Below are 18,470 nucleotides of genomic sequence, written 5' to 3'. Positions count from 1 at the left end.
GTTGCCCAGTATGCAGGCTTCTCTGGGAGGCATGTTGTCCTGCATAAGGGTTGCCTGCCCTAGTCTCCCTTTCCCAGAAAAACGGCAGAGGACAGGTCGAGAGCGCTTAGGGTCAAGCTAACAGCCTGATGGCGACTCTTGTACACAGTCTTAATGTTTGATTGGGAAGGTACAACCTCTGCCTCTATCCCTCAACATATGGGTGACCTATTTGCTTGTAAAAATATAAAGCCTTATCATTAATTAATAAAAAAAGGGGGAGATGTAGGGAGCCGTCCCTGCATTCTCCATTACAATGATGGCGCCTGCAGGCACTGAATGTAAACAAGATTATTGCGCAGGCGCTGGGTAATTTTCCATTCCTTGATCTCTGCCTATTCCGTGGCGTATATGGCCTGATGAGCTGCAGCCAATCATAGGGTGACACGTCCCAGGCGGCGGCTGCCAGCCTTTATTAGGGGACGGGATTCTTGGCTCGGGGTCTCCGCTCTGGTAAGCTTATGCTCTCCTCTCAAGACGCATTAAAGCTTTCCTGCAGAAGGATCCGAATGTCCTGTGTGGTTCTTGCTGGCGAGGCTATTGCGCGGACAATTGCCAAACTCTTTTTATGAGGCTACAATCACTTTGATACCCAAGCCACACAAAGGTAAAACTAAAAAAGAGAACTACAAACCAATATCCCTCATAACCATTGATGAAAAAATTACTCAACAAAATATTGGCGAATCAAATCCAAGAACACATCAGAAAAATCATCCACCATGATCAAGTAGGCTTTATCCCAGGAATGCAAGGATGATTCAACATATGAAAATCCACCAATGGAATCCACCATATAAACAAACTGAAAAAGAAAAACCACATGACCATCTCACTAGATGCTGAAAAAGCCTTTGACAAAATTCAACATCCCTTCATGATAAAGATCTTGGAGAGAACAGGAATAACAGGCACATATCTAAACATGATAAAAGCAATATACACCAAACCAATAGCCAACATCAAACTAAATGGAGAGAAACTCAAAGCTATTCCTCTAAAATCAGGAACAAGACAAGGCTGTCCACTCTCTCCATATCTCTTCAATGTTCTACTTGAAGTTCTAGCTAGAGCAATAAGACAAGAAAAGAGATCAAAGGGATACAAATTGGACGTGAAGAAGTCAAACTCTCACTATTTGCAGATGATATGATAGTCTACATAAGTGACCCAAAAAACTCTACCAGGGAACTCCTACAGCTGATAAACACCTTCAGAAAAGTAGCAGGATACAAAATTAACTCAAAAAAATCAGTAGCCCTACTATATACAGATGATAAATGCAATGAGAAAGAAATCAGAGAAACATCACCCTTCACAATATCCACAAGCAACATAAAATATCTTGGGGTAACACTAACCAAAAAAGTGAAAGACCTGTACAGTAAGAGCTTTGAGTCTTTAAAGAAAGAAATTAAAGAAGATACCAGAAAATGGAAAGATCGCCCATGCTCTTGGATAGGGAGAATCAACATAATAAAAACGGCAATCCTGACAAAAGCAAACTACAGATTCAATGCAATCCCCATCAAAATCCCAACAAAGTTCTTCACAGACCTTGAAAGAACAATACTCAACTTTATATAGAAAAACAAAAAACCCAGAATAGCCAAATAAACTCTATACAATAAAGGATCTTCTGGAGGCATCACCATCCCTGACTTCAAGCTCTATTATAGAACCATAGTTCTGAAAACAGCTTGGTATTGGCACAAAAATAGACACATAGACCAATGGAATTGAATTGAAAACCCAGATATTAACCCACACACCTATGAACACCTTATTTTTAACAAAGATGCTAAATTTATACAATGGAAGAAAGACAGCATCTTCAACAAATGGTGCTGGCACAACTGGGTTCGGACATGCAGAAGATTGCAGATAGATCCATACCTGTCATCATGCACAAAACTTAAGTGCAAATGGATCAAAGATCGAAACATAAATCCAGCCACACAGAATCTTCTAGAAGAGAAAGTGGGAGATACCCTTGAATGAATTGGCACAGGAGACAGCTTCCTGAACATGATACCAGTAGCACAGACATTGAGATCTGCAATTAATAAATAGGACCTCCTGAAACTGAGAAGCTTCTGTAAGGCAGAGGGCACAGTCAGTAAGACAAAAACGACAGCCCACAGAATGGGAAAATACCTTCACCAACCCCATATCTGACAGAGGGCTGATTTCCAAAATATACAATGAACTCGAGAAGCTAGTCACCAAAACACCAAACAATGAAATTTAAAAGTGGGGTGCAGAACTAAATAGAGAATTCTCAACAGAGGAATCTAAAAAGGCTGAAAGACACTTAAGAAAGTGCTCAAAATCCTTGGCCATCAGAGAAACACAACTCAAAACAATTCTGAGATACCACTTCACACCAGCCAGAATGGCTAAAATCAAAAACACCAATGACAATCTATGCTGGAGAGGATGTGGAGAAAAAGGAACACTCCTCCATTGCTGGTGCAAGTGCAAACTTTGTAAGAACACTCTGGAAATCAGTATGGCGGTTGCTCAGAAAAATGGGAATCAGTCTACCTCAAGATCCAGCAATTCCTCTCCTGGGCATATACCCAATAATGCATGTTCATACAACAAGGACATATGTTCAACCATGTTCATGGCAGCATTGTTTGTAATAGCCAGAACCTGGAAGCAACCTAGATGCCCCTCAACTGAAGAATGGATAGAGAAAATGTGGTACATTTATACAATGGAGTACTACTCAGCAGAAAAAAGTAAAGGAATCTTGAAATTCACAGGCAAATGGATGGAATTAGAAGAAACCATCCTGAGTGAGGTAACCCAGTCACAAAAAGACAAACATGGTATGTACTCACTCATATATGAATTTTAGACATAGAGCAAAGGATTACCAGCCTACAATCCTCTTCACCAAAGAAACTACGAAACAAGAAGGACTCTAAGGGAAAAATGCATGGACCCCAGGAATGGGAAGGGGCAGGAACTCCAGAGCTAATTGGAAGCATGAGGGTAGGAGAGAGGGAGCTGCCAGAATGAGAGGAGGAGAAGAGGAGAAGAGAGGAGGAAATGGAGGAGCAGAAATATTGAGTTTGGGGACGAATAGAGGAGAGCAGGATGAGAGATACCATATTAGAGGGAGCCATTATAGGTCCGAGGAGAGATCTGGCACTAGGGAGATTCCCAGAGACCTACAAGGATGACACGAACTGACAATCTAGGCAATGGTGGGGAGGATAACCTAAATGCCCTTCCCCTATAAGGAGACTGATGACCACTTTTTATGCCATCCTAGAGCCCTCATCCAGTGGCTGATGGAAGCAGAGGCAGACACCCACAGATATACACTGAACTGAACTCTGGAACTTAGTTGCAGAGAGGGAGGAATGAAGATCAAAGGGCTCGGTACAAGGCTGGTGAAACCCACAGAAACAGCTGGCCTGTACAAAGGGGAGCAATGGACTCCAGAATGTTGTCTGGAAGGCCAGTACAGGACTGATCCAGACCCCTGAGCATGGATGTCAATAAGGAGGTCTCTGCACTCTAGGAGGCCCCTGGTAGTGGATTAGTATTTTTTCCTGGTGTAAGAAGGGACTTTGAGAGCCCATCCCACATGAAGGGATGCACTCTTGGCCTGGACACATGGGGGAGGGCCTAGGCCTGGCCCGGAATGATGTGGTGGACTTTGGGGAGCCCCCATCGAGGGCCCTACCCCACCTGTAGAGTGGAGGATGGGTGAAGTGGGGAGGAGGTAAGGGGAGAGGGAAGGGTGGGGGGAGGTGAGGGAGAGGGAGAAGGGATTGACGTGTGAAGCAAGCTTGTTCCTAATTTGAACTAATTTAAAAAAAAAAAAAAACTGGGATACAGGGGTAGGTCTAGGCCCTATCCCAAAGGATATGATAGACTCTGATGACCCTCTATTGAAGGCCTCACCCTCCCTGGGGAGCAGAAAGGATATGTGATAGGGTATTAGTTGGGGGGGGGAGGTAGGGGAAGAGGGGTGGGAGTGGGAACTGGGATTGACATGTAAAACAATCTTGTTTCTAATTCAAAATTAAAACAGAAAAAAACTGGGCTACAGATCCAGAAAGACAAACATGGTATGTATTCACTCATAAGTGGATATTAGATGTAAAGCAAAGGAGAACCAGGCTACAATCCACAACCCCAGAGAAGCTAGGTAAAAAAGAAGGGCCCTAAGAGGGACACACATGGAAGGCCCCAGAAAGGGAAAGTAGTTAAGATCTCCTGGGTAAACTGGTAGAGGGTAGAAGGGAGGGCATGGGGGATGGGAATATGAGAGATCAAGAACACAGAGCTAGGAGAGGGACAGATCGCGAGAGCAAGGAAAGAGATATCTTGATAGAGGGAGCCATTATGGAGTTAGGGATAAATGTGGTGCGAGAGAAATTCTCAGGAATCCACAAGGATGACACCTGCTAAGACTCCCAGCAATAGTGGAGAGGCTATCAGAACAGGCCTTTGCCTTTAATCAGATTAGTGACTAGCCTAATTGTCATCATAGAACCTACATCCAGAAACTGATAGAAGCAGATGCAGTGACCCACAGCCAAGCACTGAGCTGAGCTCCTGGAGTCCAGTTGAAGAGAGGGAGGTGGGATCATATGAACAAGGGGATAAAGATCATGATGGGGAAAACCACAGAGACAGCTGACCGGAGCTAGTGGGAGCTCATGGACTGCAGACTGAAAGCTGGGGAACTTGCATGGGACCAAACTAGACCCTCTGACTGTGGGTGACAGTTATATGACCTGATCTGTTTGGGGGAGGCTGGCAGGGGCACCAGGACTTAACCCAAGGGCATGAACTGGCTTTCTGGAGCCCTCTCCTATGGTGTGATACCTTGCTCAGCCTTGATACAGGGAGGTCCTGCCTCAACTTGGTATACCAATCTTTAACTCCCCAAGAAAGACCTTACCGCCTCTGAGGAGTGGATGGGAGAGTGGAAAGGATGGGAGGTAGAGTGTAGGAGAAGGGGAGGGAGGAGGAACTGAAGCTGGTATGTAAAATGAACTCCCATATTTTTGGTTGTGAGCCTATCCTTTAACGGCTGAGCCATCTCTCCAGCCCTGGTATGTAAAACGAAAAATAATTTTTTAATAAAAAAAACTGGGCTGTGGATCTAAACAGAGAATTCTCAAAAGAAGAATTGAAAGTGCTGAAAGTAGGGGAAATGGTTTTCTCTAAGTATGAGCCCCTAATTGGTTGTCTAATACAAGTACATACAAGTAACACTAAATGGACTGAGCAGGTTGTGTTTATTTATTTAGGTGTGTGTGTGCAGGCATGTGTGCATGCGTGTACGCATGTGTACATTCTTTCAAAGCCCTGACATGACATTATGAGACAAGAAGCCTTCAAACATGTGGTTGAGTTCATTTACTGTTGGCCATCTACTGTGGACATGCATCCTGGCCTTAAGAGTAGTGTGTTTCCCCAGTGAGATGTCCTTAGAGAAAATCAATTTCTATTCACAAGTGAATGCAATTATCAATTGGAGACAGTTTCTAGGTTAGGAATGGGGGCACTTGTCTACTTCTCCCTTCAGCTCTGGGGCCCCATAAGGTGCAGAACCATGCAGGCCCAGTGCATGCTGCCTCAGTCTCTGTGAGTTCAAACATTCATCAATCTGGTTGATTTAGAGGGCCTTGGTGTTCTCCATCACCTCTGGCTCTTACACTGCCTCTCTCACAGGGTTCCCTTAGCCATGGGTGGAGGGATTTGATGGAGACAATCCATTGAGGGCAGCATGAGTGTTCTTAAACTTAAAACTCATACCTCCAGACACTTGCACCTAAGGTCTCTTAATGACATGGCATTAAGTTTTTGCAGTGGTCAGTCTTCTTACCTCTGTATTATACCTCATGAACTACTCCAAATGCTTATTCCCATCCCAAAGGGATTCTGTTGTGCCTGAATCTTTACCTATGAGCCTGATCTTTTTTAAATTCCAAGAACTTCCTTCCTGTTCAGTCTGTCAAACAGTACCTCAATTTTTAAAATTTATTTACTTATGTGGGGAGGGAGAGTCTGTGCATGCCACAGCACTCATGTGGAAGTCAGGTAACAGCTCGTGGGGAGTTGGTTCTCCCCTTCCACCATGGGTCCAGGGATCAAACTGAAGTTGTCAGGTCTGACAGCATGTGCACACTGAGCCATCTCACCCCCACATTTACTCTTTTTCTATATATAACCATCATGTTCTCTGGAACCCTCCTTGGCTACTACAACCTACGCTGCCTACCTTGACTCCGTCAAGACAAGCTTCTAGCTCTGCATCTACAGAGCACCTTTGAACTCATTTGTCCATGCTCCTACCAGCATCTCTGAGCCAAAGAGTAAACATGTGGACATAGTCAAACCCCAACATCCCAATGTCAAGTACAGTTTCCAAGGAAACATCAATAAAGGCTCTACAGGACATTGTTAAACAAGCTGATTAACATGTTTGATGACCTGAATACACTAGGTAGGCTGTGGTTCTGTACAAATGAAGTAAACTAGAAGAGAGACAGGACAGACTCATGAGTGGTCTTTGAAGAATAAGTACACAATCATTTTGCCCAAAATAAATTCTTAATGGGAAGTAAATTCTACCATTATTATGTTCAGCAGAAACTAAACCTCCGGTGGCTGCTTCCACGTGGTCGCCATCTCTAGAGCCCAAGGCATCTTAAATACTCCTTTCCTTCCAAATAGATTTTTTAAAGTGTAGAGAGCTTCCTTCACCAGCCATGGTGGCACACACCTATATTTTCAGAACAGACGGCAGAGGCGGGAAGAACACTGAAAGTTCAAGGGTAATTCAATCTATACAGCAAGTTTCAAATCAGCATAGGGTATATAATGAGACTCTCTCAAAAAAAATCCCAATTAGTTCATTAAAATAAAAAAGTGTTTCCTACCTGTGTTCCAGCTCCCGGATGGACAGGATCACCCCTGAGGTGGACGGCTTCTGCTGCACTGTGGCCAAAAAGGTGAATTCACTCTTATTCCGGAACAACTGGATCAGCTTCTCACTCACATGAGGGGCCGAGTGGATCTCTCTCTGCATATCTAAGGGTCACAAAGGAGGCACAGGAGAAGCAGGGTGTGAGTGAAGAGGAGAGATACAGAAAACAGGAGCATGGGAGAGAAAAGAAAAAGGGTCAAGTTGCAAGTGAAACACTTAAGAGCCCAGATTGCTTTTTTTCTCTTCTGTCAATAGCTTTCATTTTTCTAGCACCATTCATCACCCCATACAGCTACATTCATTCACCAAAAAAACCCTGAAAATGCTATCTCTGTCATCATGCCCTCTTGTCACTTTGACAAGTCACAGTAGGCTGGACAGTGGTTCTCTGCCATAAATTTTGATGGGATAATGAGCAATTCGGCCTTCTGAAAAGATCGATCAAGTCATTATAAAGAAGTTGGAAGTTGTCGGGTAAGGGGGTCCTGGGAGTCAGAGGACCCCAGACCTGGCAGGATCCAAGGGTAGCTAATAACCCTTAAATTCTATGTTCCTCATGGATTCAGCTTCCTTCTCTCAACATGCATCTATCCTTGTCTTGTACCTACAGAGATATAGCATTATCCATGCCAGACAACTCCACCTTTGCTTAAAGAATAAAGACAATACATACTACTGATATGTAACTGTGCTTGGAATAACTGTGAACATGCAAAGAATTACATTCCCTATGAAATATTCACTAAGGTTGAGACCCACTCTGCAGGGCCTTGAGGTTCATGAACACTGTTAGTCCTGCTTTTGTCTAGGAGTTTCTGTCTCCAACAAGAGCACACTGAGACAGGGGCACCCTCATTACAACACACTAAGTATTAGCTCATTAATTCACACTCATCTCCCAGCATCAGAGCTGGTCACCAAAGGGCCAAAGCTGGGGAAGACGTTGCAGAGGAGGCACGTAAGTGTCAAAAGCTGTTTGGCAAATCATCACCTTGTATAATTTTGGCTTCTTAACTGAAAATCCATGGGAGGCCTGCCATCTTCTGAATAGAAATGGAGGAAGAATGGGTAGGGGTGCAGAGGGGAGATGAGTGGGGAGGAACTGGGAGGAGAGGAAGGAGGGAAACTGCAGTCAGGATGTAAAATAAATAAATAAATAAATAAATAAATAAATAAATAAATAAATGTTGTTTAGCTCTTATAATCTTTAGCCAGAGGACCAGGATGCCTGCTACTAAATAGTGTTTTCTAGACATGATAGGGAAGTTACACCCATAAAAATCTCAATAGTATAACTGCCCAAACAAGACCTGCATAATGACAATACCAGTTTGACACACCAGTGTGGCAGTGTGGTTGGGGACGTTTCATGAGGCCCCACTCCTATATGAAGAGTTATAGGCACCCAGTGGCTCTGAGAAAGGAAGAATCAGTGTTCTGCAGGGATGAGCTCCTGATACATTATCCAGTCCCACGAGATCAATTCTAAACACATGAACATTGAGCAACACTAAATGGACTCATTAGATACACACACACACACACACACACACACACACACACCTGCATGTATGTGTGTGTATGTGTATGTGTGTGTGTGTGTAACAACAATAATTAAAGAAGTAGTAGTCAAGAATTTGAGATGGTATCATGAATTTGCGGAAGTATGTAAGCAACATGGGAAATTATAAATACAGTACTCCTGTATGAAATTCTCAAACAAAAAAGAATTTTAGATTTAAAAAAATATGAAAAAAGAGGCCATGAATTTGGGGTATATGGGAAGGTTTAGAGAGAGGAAAGAGACTGGGAAATGATGCAAATATATTATAATAAAAAATAAGAAATGGTTTTCAAGGTATATTTGGTGATATCTTCTTGTACCCTGCCCAACTCTTTGGACCATGTGATAATTATTTGGTTATTTCTCCAAGTAAGAGGGACCAGTAGAGATCATGAAACTTCTACATCTGTATAAGCCACATTACAAACTTCTAATATGACCATGATGTATCTTAAAAACTAAATAGTGATATCTAAAAAGAAAAGCTCTGGAATGACTCGAGCTCATTCTTTTCCTGTGCATGGAGGGAATGGGCAAGGTGAACTCTCACAGAATTCCAGCTTATCTTGTGATGCCCCCAGTCTCTGTTGCACAAAAGGAAAAACAGCACAGTCTCCCCAGCTGAAGATGTCTGGGCTATGAATGGTGGAAAACAAGGAGTCCTGTCACAGAGAAGCAGCCCAGCAGCAAAAAACCCACATGCCTGTCACTCATCCCTCAACCCAGTGAAAACCCTTCACTATTTTATCACTGAGCGCCATACTGTTGTTACCTTGTCACAGGCTGAGACAAGGGAAAGCCCCACTTGAAGACTGCTTCTGTAATCTACAGATTCAAAGCAATCCCCATCAAAATCCCAGTACAATTCTTCACAGACCTTCAAAGAACAATTCTCAACTTTATATAGAAAAACAAATGTTATGATAAATCTTCCCGCCAAAAGCCTCCGAGCCCCACCATCACATGTGAGCTTTATGCCAGCCGCCTGCCCGAGTTAGGCCCAAATGAATACACAGAAATTTTTATTAGGTTCAAAGCTGCTTGGCCAATGACTAGGATTCCTCATCTGTTAGCTCAGTCTTAATTATCATAAATCTATGTATTTTATAAGAACTTATCTTACTGGACGCCTTATTGGCATCCCTCCTTGCCAGTGGGTCACATCCTGCTGCTGGAGCCAGAGCAGAGGGAAAAGAGGGATGCTTCCTGTTTCTCCTTCTTTAAAGATGAGTCTCCTTGCTATGTCACTTCCTGCCTGGATCACCACTTCTCTACTACATTTCCAAGAATCCTCTTTGACTCCTAGTCCCATCTAACTTGCTGTCTCATTGGCCAAACAGTATTTTATTTAACAATCAATAAGATAAACACACACAGCACATTGCCCATCAAACAAAAGACCCAGGATAGCCAAAACAACCATGTACAATAAAGGAACTTCTGGAGGTATCACCATCCCTGACTTCAAGCTCTATAATAGAGCTATAGTCCTGAAAACAGCTTGGTATTGGCACAAAAATAGACAAGTAGACCAATGGAATCCAATTGAAAACCCTGATATTAACCTACATACCTATGAACATCTGATTTTTGACAAAGAAGCTAAAATTATACAATGAAAAAAAGACAGCATCTTCAACAAATGGTGCTAGCATAACTGGATGCTGGCATGTAGAAGACTGAAGATAGATCCATATCTATGGCCATGCACAAAACTTAAGTCCAAATGGATCAAAGACCTCAACATAAATCCAGCCACACTGAACCTCTTAGAAGAGAAAGTAGGTGGTACCCTCAAACAAATTGGTAGAAGAGACCACTTCCTGAACATAACACCAGTAGCACAGACAATGAGATTGACAATTAATAAATGGGACCTCCTAAAACTGAGAAGCTTTTGTAGGGCGAAAAACACAGTCAACAAAACAAAATGACAGCCCACAGAATGGGAAAAGATATTCACCAACCCCACATCTGACAGAGGGCTGATTTCCAAAATATACAATGAACTCAAGAAGCTAGTCACCAAAACACCAACTAATCCAACTAAAAAGTTGGGTACAGAGCTAAATAGAGACTTCTCATGGAGGAATCTAAAATACATCCTTAACCATCAGGGAAATGCAAATCAAAACAACTCTGAGATACCATCCTACTCCTGTCAGAATGGCTAAAATCAAAAACACCAATGATAGCTTATGCTGGAGAGGATGTGGAGAAAGGAGATCACTCCTCCACTGCTGGTGAGAGTGCCAACTCACCAGCCACTTTGGAAATCAGTATGGCAGCTTCTCGGGAAAATGGGAATGAGTCTACCACAAGATCCAGCAATTCCACTCTTAGGCATATACCCTAAAGATACACATTCATACAACAAGGACATCTGGTCAACCATATTCATAGCAGCATAATTTGTAATAGCCAGAACCTGGAAGCAATGTAGAACTGAATCCTCAACTGAATGGATGGAGAAAATGTGGTACATTTACACAAGTACTACTCAGTGGGGAAAAAAATGGAATCTTGAAATTTGCAGGCAACTGGATGGAACTAGTAAAAACCATCCTGAGTGAGGTATCCCAGTCACAAAAAAGACAAAAAATGGTATGCACTCACTCATATATGGATTTTAGACCTAGAGCAGAGGAGTACGAGCCTACAATCCACACTGCCAGAGAAGCTAGGAAACAAGGAGGACCCTAAGGGAGACATGCATGGTCCCCCAGAGAAGGGGAAAGGGACAAGATCTCCTAAGCCAATTGGGAGCATGGGGGAGGGGAGAGGGAGCCAGAAGAAAGAGAAGGGGAGAACAGGAGGGGAGAGGAGGACATGAGAGAGCAAGAAGACTTGATCAGAGGAAGAATTGAGGAGAGCAAGAAAAGAGATACCACAATAGAGGGAGCTGTTACAGTTTTAAAGAGAATTCTGGCACTATGGAAATGTCCAGAGATCTACGAGTTTGACCCCAACCAACAATCTAAGCAATGGTTGAGAGGCTACTTTAAATGCCCTACTCCAATAATGAGATTGATGACTACCTTATACGCCATAGTAATCTTCATCCAGTAGCTGATGGAAGCAGAGGCAGACATCACAGCTAAACACCGAGCTGAACTCTGGAATCCAGTTGCAGAGAGGGAGGAGTGATGAGCAAAGGTGTCAGAACCAGACTGGAGAAACCCACAGAAACAGCTGACCTGAACAAGGGGTTGCTCATGTACCCCAGACTGACAGCTGGGAAACCAGACCCCCTGAGGGAGAATGTCAGTTTGGAGGTCTGGGCAATCTATGGGGCCTCTGGTAGTGGATCAGTATTTATTCCTAGTATACAAATGGACTTTGGGAGCTCTCTCCACATGGAGGGATACTCTCTCAGCCTAGACACACAGGGGAGGGTCTAGGCCCTGCTCCAAATAATATGACAGACTTTGAAGATTCCCCCATGGAAGGCCTCACCCTCTCTGGGGAGCAGAAAGGGGTTGGGATGGAGGGTGGGAGGAGCAGGAGAGGAGGGCAGGGAGAGGGAACTGAGATTGAAATGTAAAACAAGCTTGTTTCTAATAGAAAAAAAAAAGGACTGCTTCTATGGGTCTAGAAGGGATGGGTTAAGAGCATTTGTTGTTCTTACAGGGGACCTGGGTTTGGCTTCCAGCACCCATGTGGCAGCTAAGAACTGTCTGTAAGTCCAATTCCAGAGGCCCACTTCTGGCTTCCATAGGCACTGTGTTCACATAGTGTACAGACATACAGAATCTCACATGAGCACTTCCTGAGACATCTTCTAATTTTGCCAATACAGGAACAATTTATTTTACAAACTAGAGAAGATTGAGCAAATTTTATTAACTTTATTTTTTATCATTAGTTTTGAATAAAATCCTCCTGATAAATTCATCTAGATTTATTGACAGAAAGAAAATTCCTGAGATGAGCTTGTCTGCTTTCTTTTGTCCTTTTCTATTCGTGAATTGGGAGTCATAAGATTGGGAGTAGCTGCCCAGAGAGCTCCTTCCAGATGCCAAGTGTTGGCCCATTGGAAAGAGGGCTGTAGTCAGAAAGCACTGCCTGCTCTGGACTGAGAGCACTCCCATCACACTGCCTGCTCTGGGCAGGGAGCACTCCTATCATACTGGCTATAGTGTGCTCACCTCCCTCTCCCTTGCCTTTGGGTACCTAGCCCCTGACCAAAGGCCTCCATATTAAAAGCCACAACCGAAAGTTTTTCTTAAGCAACGGATTCATGTACGCAATTCCTTACTTAATATGTACTTCTAGTCAGGGTTTGAGCCTTCTATGGCGACAAGATTCACTCTTTGACCCAACCCTCCACCCCCCTGATTGCCAGTCTTAGTAAATGTGACACCCAGTTCCTCAAGTCAAACACTGGAAACTGACCTTGGTTCCCCCCACTTCTCTTCCTCCATGCCCAATCCAAGAGCAGGCCACATAACTCCCAGGCCTGGAATTTATCCACTGTTCCCAGCTTCCCTCTCACAGCTCATGTCCAGGTCACTCCCATAGTCCCTTGAGACTCTCTCAGTTGACCCCTAACTAGTCCCCACATTTCCATGCTATCTTCTTTTTCCCACCTTGCACACAGCAGCCAAATGCTCTTTTTAAAACATGTGTTTGGATTGATAGCCTCCTGCTAAAATTCTGCAGTTACTTCCTACTGCCCATGGAAAGTCCATGTTGGACTACGATGGAGTCCGGTTCCATTATGATGCTGGTGAAATCACCCATGGACATATCTGAGGCACCTTTCCACAAGATCTTTCACCCCTCTTACTTTGCTAGAGGAACATGTGCTTGCCTCATGCCTTTGCCTCCTCCCTCTTCCTAGGGAGCTCTCTAATGAACTCGCACTGCAACCCCTGAGACACTGTCCAGTGATGGCTCCCCAGGGATGTCCCTCATCCCACCACTCTGAGCATTCCCTCCATATGATTCATCATCACACAGATTGTGATCCATCCATTATCTCCTTTTGTAACAACCACAGTCTTTGTGTTATTTACTTTCTCTCCCTGAAAGACTACAGGCTCTTGATGGGAGGTATATCTATTTATTCATAGTCTGACCCCCATTCTTTATGCCTGACACAAAGAAGGTATCCAATTTAGATATACTGATTGCTTCATTTATTTTCCTTACTTATATTTTCACTTTAAATAACTACAGATATTGCACTCAGAAAATATGCCAAGCCAGGAGGTAAATTGATCTTTCTTAAATGCCAGTGGATGTCTGGATAAAGAAAATGGTGTTTGGGGCCAAACCCCTCTTCTGTATGGGACACCCCTGAACAGTCAAAATTGGTTCTACCAGCCTTTCCTTGTACATCCAGCCTTGAAGGTTGAGCATTTCACATCCTAGATTCCACATCTCTTCATAAATGATTAACATATTAGACCCACCAGTACCTACCAGAGGAAAATGTGAGAAATGCCCCCAATGAATACATGGAAACATCACAATAGTCTCATGGCTGTCAAGAAAACACTTTCCAGGACTCAAAGAACAAACAAAAGCGACCCACTTCCCACATCATAGAGGCCAGAACACCAGAGCAGACTTCATATCACCGTAGCTACTCTGAGTCTGGCAGATAACTAGCTGCCTGGCCTTGGACAAGACACTTCTCTTTGAACCCCATAATCAGCTGCTGAAGATCAAGGGATCCAGTTATATAATGCCTTAGCTTCAACATCTTCTCATTATTGTTAACTAATTTATTCTGCCCTAGACATATAGCAAAAGAGTGTATTTTTCCATCTACTAAGCACCCAGATTCTATAATTGTTCTTCTTTGTTCAATTTCCAAATTAATATTTAAACTTTTCAGTTCCTCAAATACTGGTATGTCACCTCCTCTGCAAAAGGCGGCTTCTTCCCAGAGTTGAAAGAGCAATGAACGAAAATGAATTAACGAGACCCTGTAGCAAGTACTGTACTACCATGCCCTACCACTCCGATGCATGTTCGAAGTCTTCCTTGAGAATATTCCTATGAGAGGAATAAGAAAAATGTACGTGGTGGATCAAGTTCATAAGAAGTGTGAAACTTAGGTGTCAACTGAGAAACCTGTGAAACATGCTCAATCATAGACCAAATAAACAGCATGAAAGTGCTGAACATGGGCAAGAAGAAGGGGGATGAAGAGCTGATGCCATCTTCTGATACTGTACTCACATGTACACACACACACACACACACACACACACACACACACACACACACACATATTCATACACACACCACATATGCTTAAATGTAAAAATGTTTTTTTTTAAAAGAAAACCCAACTTCCAGAGTTTAAATAATGTTCTGAAGGACACTGGTCTAGGAGGCCATTGCACAAAAATTCCAAGCCAGCTCATCCTACAGAACACATTCCTAACTGTGTGAGATCTGTTGTTTGTCATCTTGCAGTCTTGGTGTCTGTGTATGTGTGGAAGGAGACAAGTTCCTACCACATGCCCAGAGCTGAACACTCTACAACCACCCGGGGAAACACTGAGTGGATGAGGGAAGAATGCCTTATGTGGCAAATGTGAGCATGTAAAGAAACTGAGTCAAAAACATTTACCCTGGCTTGCCCAGGGTCGTGAGTCAAGGCATAGAAGAATAAACCAGCACGGCTGGTGGTCATCAACAATGACCATCATGCTCCCTGACATTCATCTGGTGCCCTGCTGACCTGTCAGCCCTCCCCTCTCCCACTCTGTCACTGTCCCTGCAGTTCAGTACTACAAGCTCGAGCTGCCCTTCCTCCAGGGCACAGCATTCCCACACTGCTGTTCCCACCAGCAGCAACTTCTTCAAAAACCAGCTACCTGTGGCTATCTCAGGCCAGCTGAGTCCCTGTATTCTGTCCTCACCATACTTATACCACAATCATCAGTTTTGTGTGTGCTATCATTTTCACATGTGAGCAACTTATTAAATATTATCTTGCTCATTCTACTGTAGAGCCCATGAGAAACTGCTTACCAATGTGTACCCTAACCCTACTACTAAAGTGCCTGGTAGAGATCCAATCACTTGATTAATAGAGGCAATCTGGATGGAAAACTCCTGAATAAAACATAAGAAAGGGAATGAGCAACATACACATAACCCCAACCTGTTGAGACAAAGCGCACTCCAATAGCAGGCTACCCAAGGAACAATAAATCTAGATGATCAACCCATCTCTTCCACTAGGGAATGGAGCCTAGGGAACTATATGACACATGGCACTAATCAATTTTTATAATTACTATTTCACCCAATCAAATGACATCCCGGTACCCCCATAATTGCACTAATGAGAGAAGATTTCGAGGCAGCTGAGCTCTCCTTACATGTTTGATGATATAAGAAAAATCCACACAGCCCAACCTCTGCTGCAAGACATCAACTAGCTTTTTAGACTGCCTCTCTCCACTGCCTGACTCAACTCTTTCATCCCCATCCCTCCACCCTGGCTCAGAAGCATGGGAAGAAACAAAGGAATGAATACCTGCCCATTTGACAACAAGACAAGAAAACCCACAGGGAGATTCATAAAAGATTTCCTTAGCATGATAAAGTTATCATTTAACCAAAAGCTATCTAACAGTAGGAAATGAATTATAGTTTTGATACCTGATGGAAAATTATATATTATAATATCAAATGACACTTGAAATAATGAAGGAAATGTCTAACCAATCCTGTCCAACAGTTTCCAAAATGATCCAGGTGTGGTGAGGCATGTCTATACCCCAGGCCTTGCTTAAGGTAGAGATTGAAAGATTGCACAAGTTTGAGGCCAGTCTGGGCTACATAGTAAGTTCAAAGCCAGCCTAAGTTGAGTCATAGCAAGACCCTGACTCAAAGCTCCCAAGGGATGAGAATTTTGGTTCATGTTAGAATGCATGGTAGGACTATGCAAGACCCTCAGTACAATTCCCAGAACTTCAGTTGCTACATAATCATATTCACAAAGTGAAGCCAAATACACACAGAATCTATTCAGTTATTCACATAGAAGAGGCATGGTCTTCAATCAATACTAGCCATTAGGGGGAACAAGTAAACTGTTTCTTCTTTCCAAATGTCAGAATTTCTGAATTTTTCAGAAATTATTGTAAGAAAGTTATTGTAAGAAAAAGGACACTTTTTTCTGAAATGTAAAAGCACATTCAATAAAAAGAGAAAGCAAGAAGGGAATGCTACAAAGGGAAAAAACAAAAATACTAGTCCCTCTTCTGTCCATCATAGTTATGAACATCCTTAAGTCATGAAACAGCAGAGGCTCCACCCAAGCTTAGCCAGACTTGCTCTCTATGATGACCCACTCTCCCTGAAGGGAAAGACCAGCTGCAAATGGCCTGATGGGATATTTAAACTAAAATAGAGCACTCAGCCTTTAACACCCAAACCTTATGTCCATGTGTACCAAGAAAGTTCAGGAAAATAGTAATAACTTGTCATCAAGCTCCCTCAATCACGGTTTTAATTGGTTCTGTCAAGTGCCAAGAAGATGTGCCCACTGCATGCAAATATGCAGCTCCGTGCACAGGAAGATACTGGGCTTGAGCAAGACTGTTGCCTCCTGTAAGGTATACTATCTGCATTTGTTAAAAGATAGAAAGGCATCTTCATCCCTGGCCTACTCAGCTTTCTTTAGGCATGGAGACAAATTTCATAATCTATTTCTTCTTCCCTTAACTCTAAAACCAGGACCATGTGGCTAAAGTTGCCAAGTTCTGAGGCTTATTGGGGCTGAAACATGGTCCCCTTGTTCAATCACATCTTCACTGGCTTTCTGTTTTCCACCTTCACTGCCTATGCCTGGCTGATTTGAATTTTCTCTGTAGACCAGGCTGACTTCAAACTCAGAGATCCAACAGCCTCTGCCTTCCCAGTGCTGGTATAAAAGGTGTGCACCACCACACCCAGCTCTAAGCTTTTCTTTAATTACTTTTTACAAGTTGGAAACTTAGTTGAGTGGCATCTTGTCCTGAGGTCACCACTCCCTATATTACATTTCTTAGTTCATTTGTCTCCATGAACACAGGATTTAGTTCCTTTGCACTTCCTGGTATGTGCTGACTAAATCAGAAGGTCTTTCTGTTCATAGCTTCCCTGACCCCAGATCTCTGCAAGTCATTAAACCTTACTCCACACGCATGCCAGGGTCAGCCCCTTCCAAGAGCCTCAGCCATCCATGTACTTGAGCTTGCATTAAAGTTTGGTCGGTAGCTGATCTAATTACAATTAATCCCCATTTGTGCACAGTCCTAATTTTAGGGTTGAAAGAGAATTTTTAAACACTGCATTGGCCTTGACCTCACTACATCTTCTCAATGTCAATATTAAACAGTAGGACATCATGTTCACTAGCTAAGCTCTCCAGTCCTTGATTGTTCATTATATAAATCATTTTTATGTGTTACTATGAATGCTGCTTTTTTGAGAATAAAAATCTGCCTGCATTGAAGTTCAGGGTGATTTTAATATTCAAACCTCCTACAGAGATGCTGTCTCATTTTAATTATTGTTTCGGTTTAATGGGTTTTCATTAAATTAGAGAATGGTACAATTACTAGGGTGAAGAGCTCATGGTTTAGAGGTAAGTTCCTGGGACTCTGGGGCAAGAAGATAGTTGTGCCACACACAAGCAAAAAACTGAGCCCTGAGAGATGTGCTTGTGTCTGTCTAATGGAAGACACGGCAGCTGATTTCCTCCGCCAGCCTCAAAATGCAACTCAAGTCCCCTCTCAGTGCTACACAAACAACTCTAAGCATGGGCTCCACTGGAGGGCTCTTGATCACTTAACTTTCTATCAGGAATCCAGATGCCCTTGTCATTGAACCAGAGAGTACTGGCAAAAGTTCACAGCCTGTAAAGCAAGGTGTCAAACCACAGGCAGG

At 43.1% G+C, this 18,470-nt stretch overlaps 1 protein-coding gene across 3 annotated transcripts in view; it reads right to left on the bottom strand.

The window, feature by feature from the left end:
- The window catches only part of LOC100765471 (protein kinase C-binding protein NELL1), an 864,465-nt gene that overhangs the window by 778,633 nt on the left and 67,362 nt on the right, over positions 1–18,470 (bottom strand). For all 3 annotated transcript variants that reach the window (XM_027410508.2, XM_027410509.2, XM_035442493.1), the window contains exon 3: positions 6,957–7,107. In XM_027410508.2, coding sequence (XP_027266309.1) covers positions 6,957–7,107 — 151 coding nt within the window. The remainder of the gene's footprint in view (positions 1–6,956; positions 7,108–18,470) is intronic.

The sequence above is a fragment of the Cricetulus griseus genome, chromosome 3 (assembly GCF_003668045.3).
Source record: "Cricetulus griseus strain 17A/GY chromosome 3, alternate assembly CriGri-PICRH-1.0, whole genome shotgun sequence".
Taxonomy (NCBI): Eukaryota; Metazoa; Chordata; class Mammalia; order Rodentia; family Cricetidae; genus Cricetulus; species Cricetulus griseus.
This window is presented reverse-complemented; position numbering and strand designations above follow the sequence as displayed.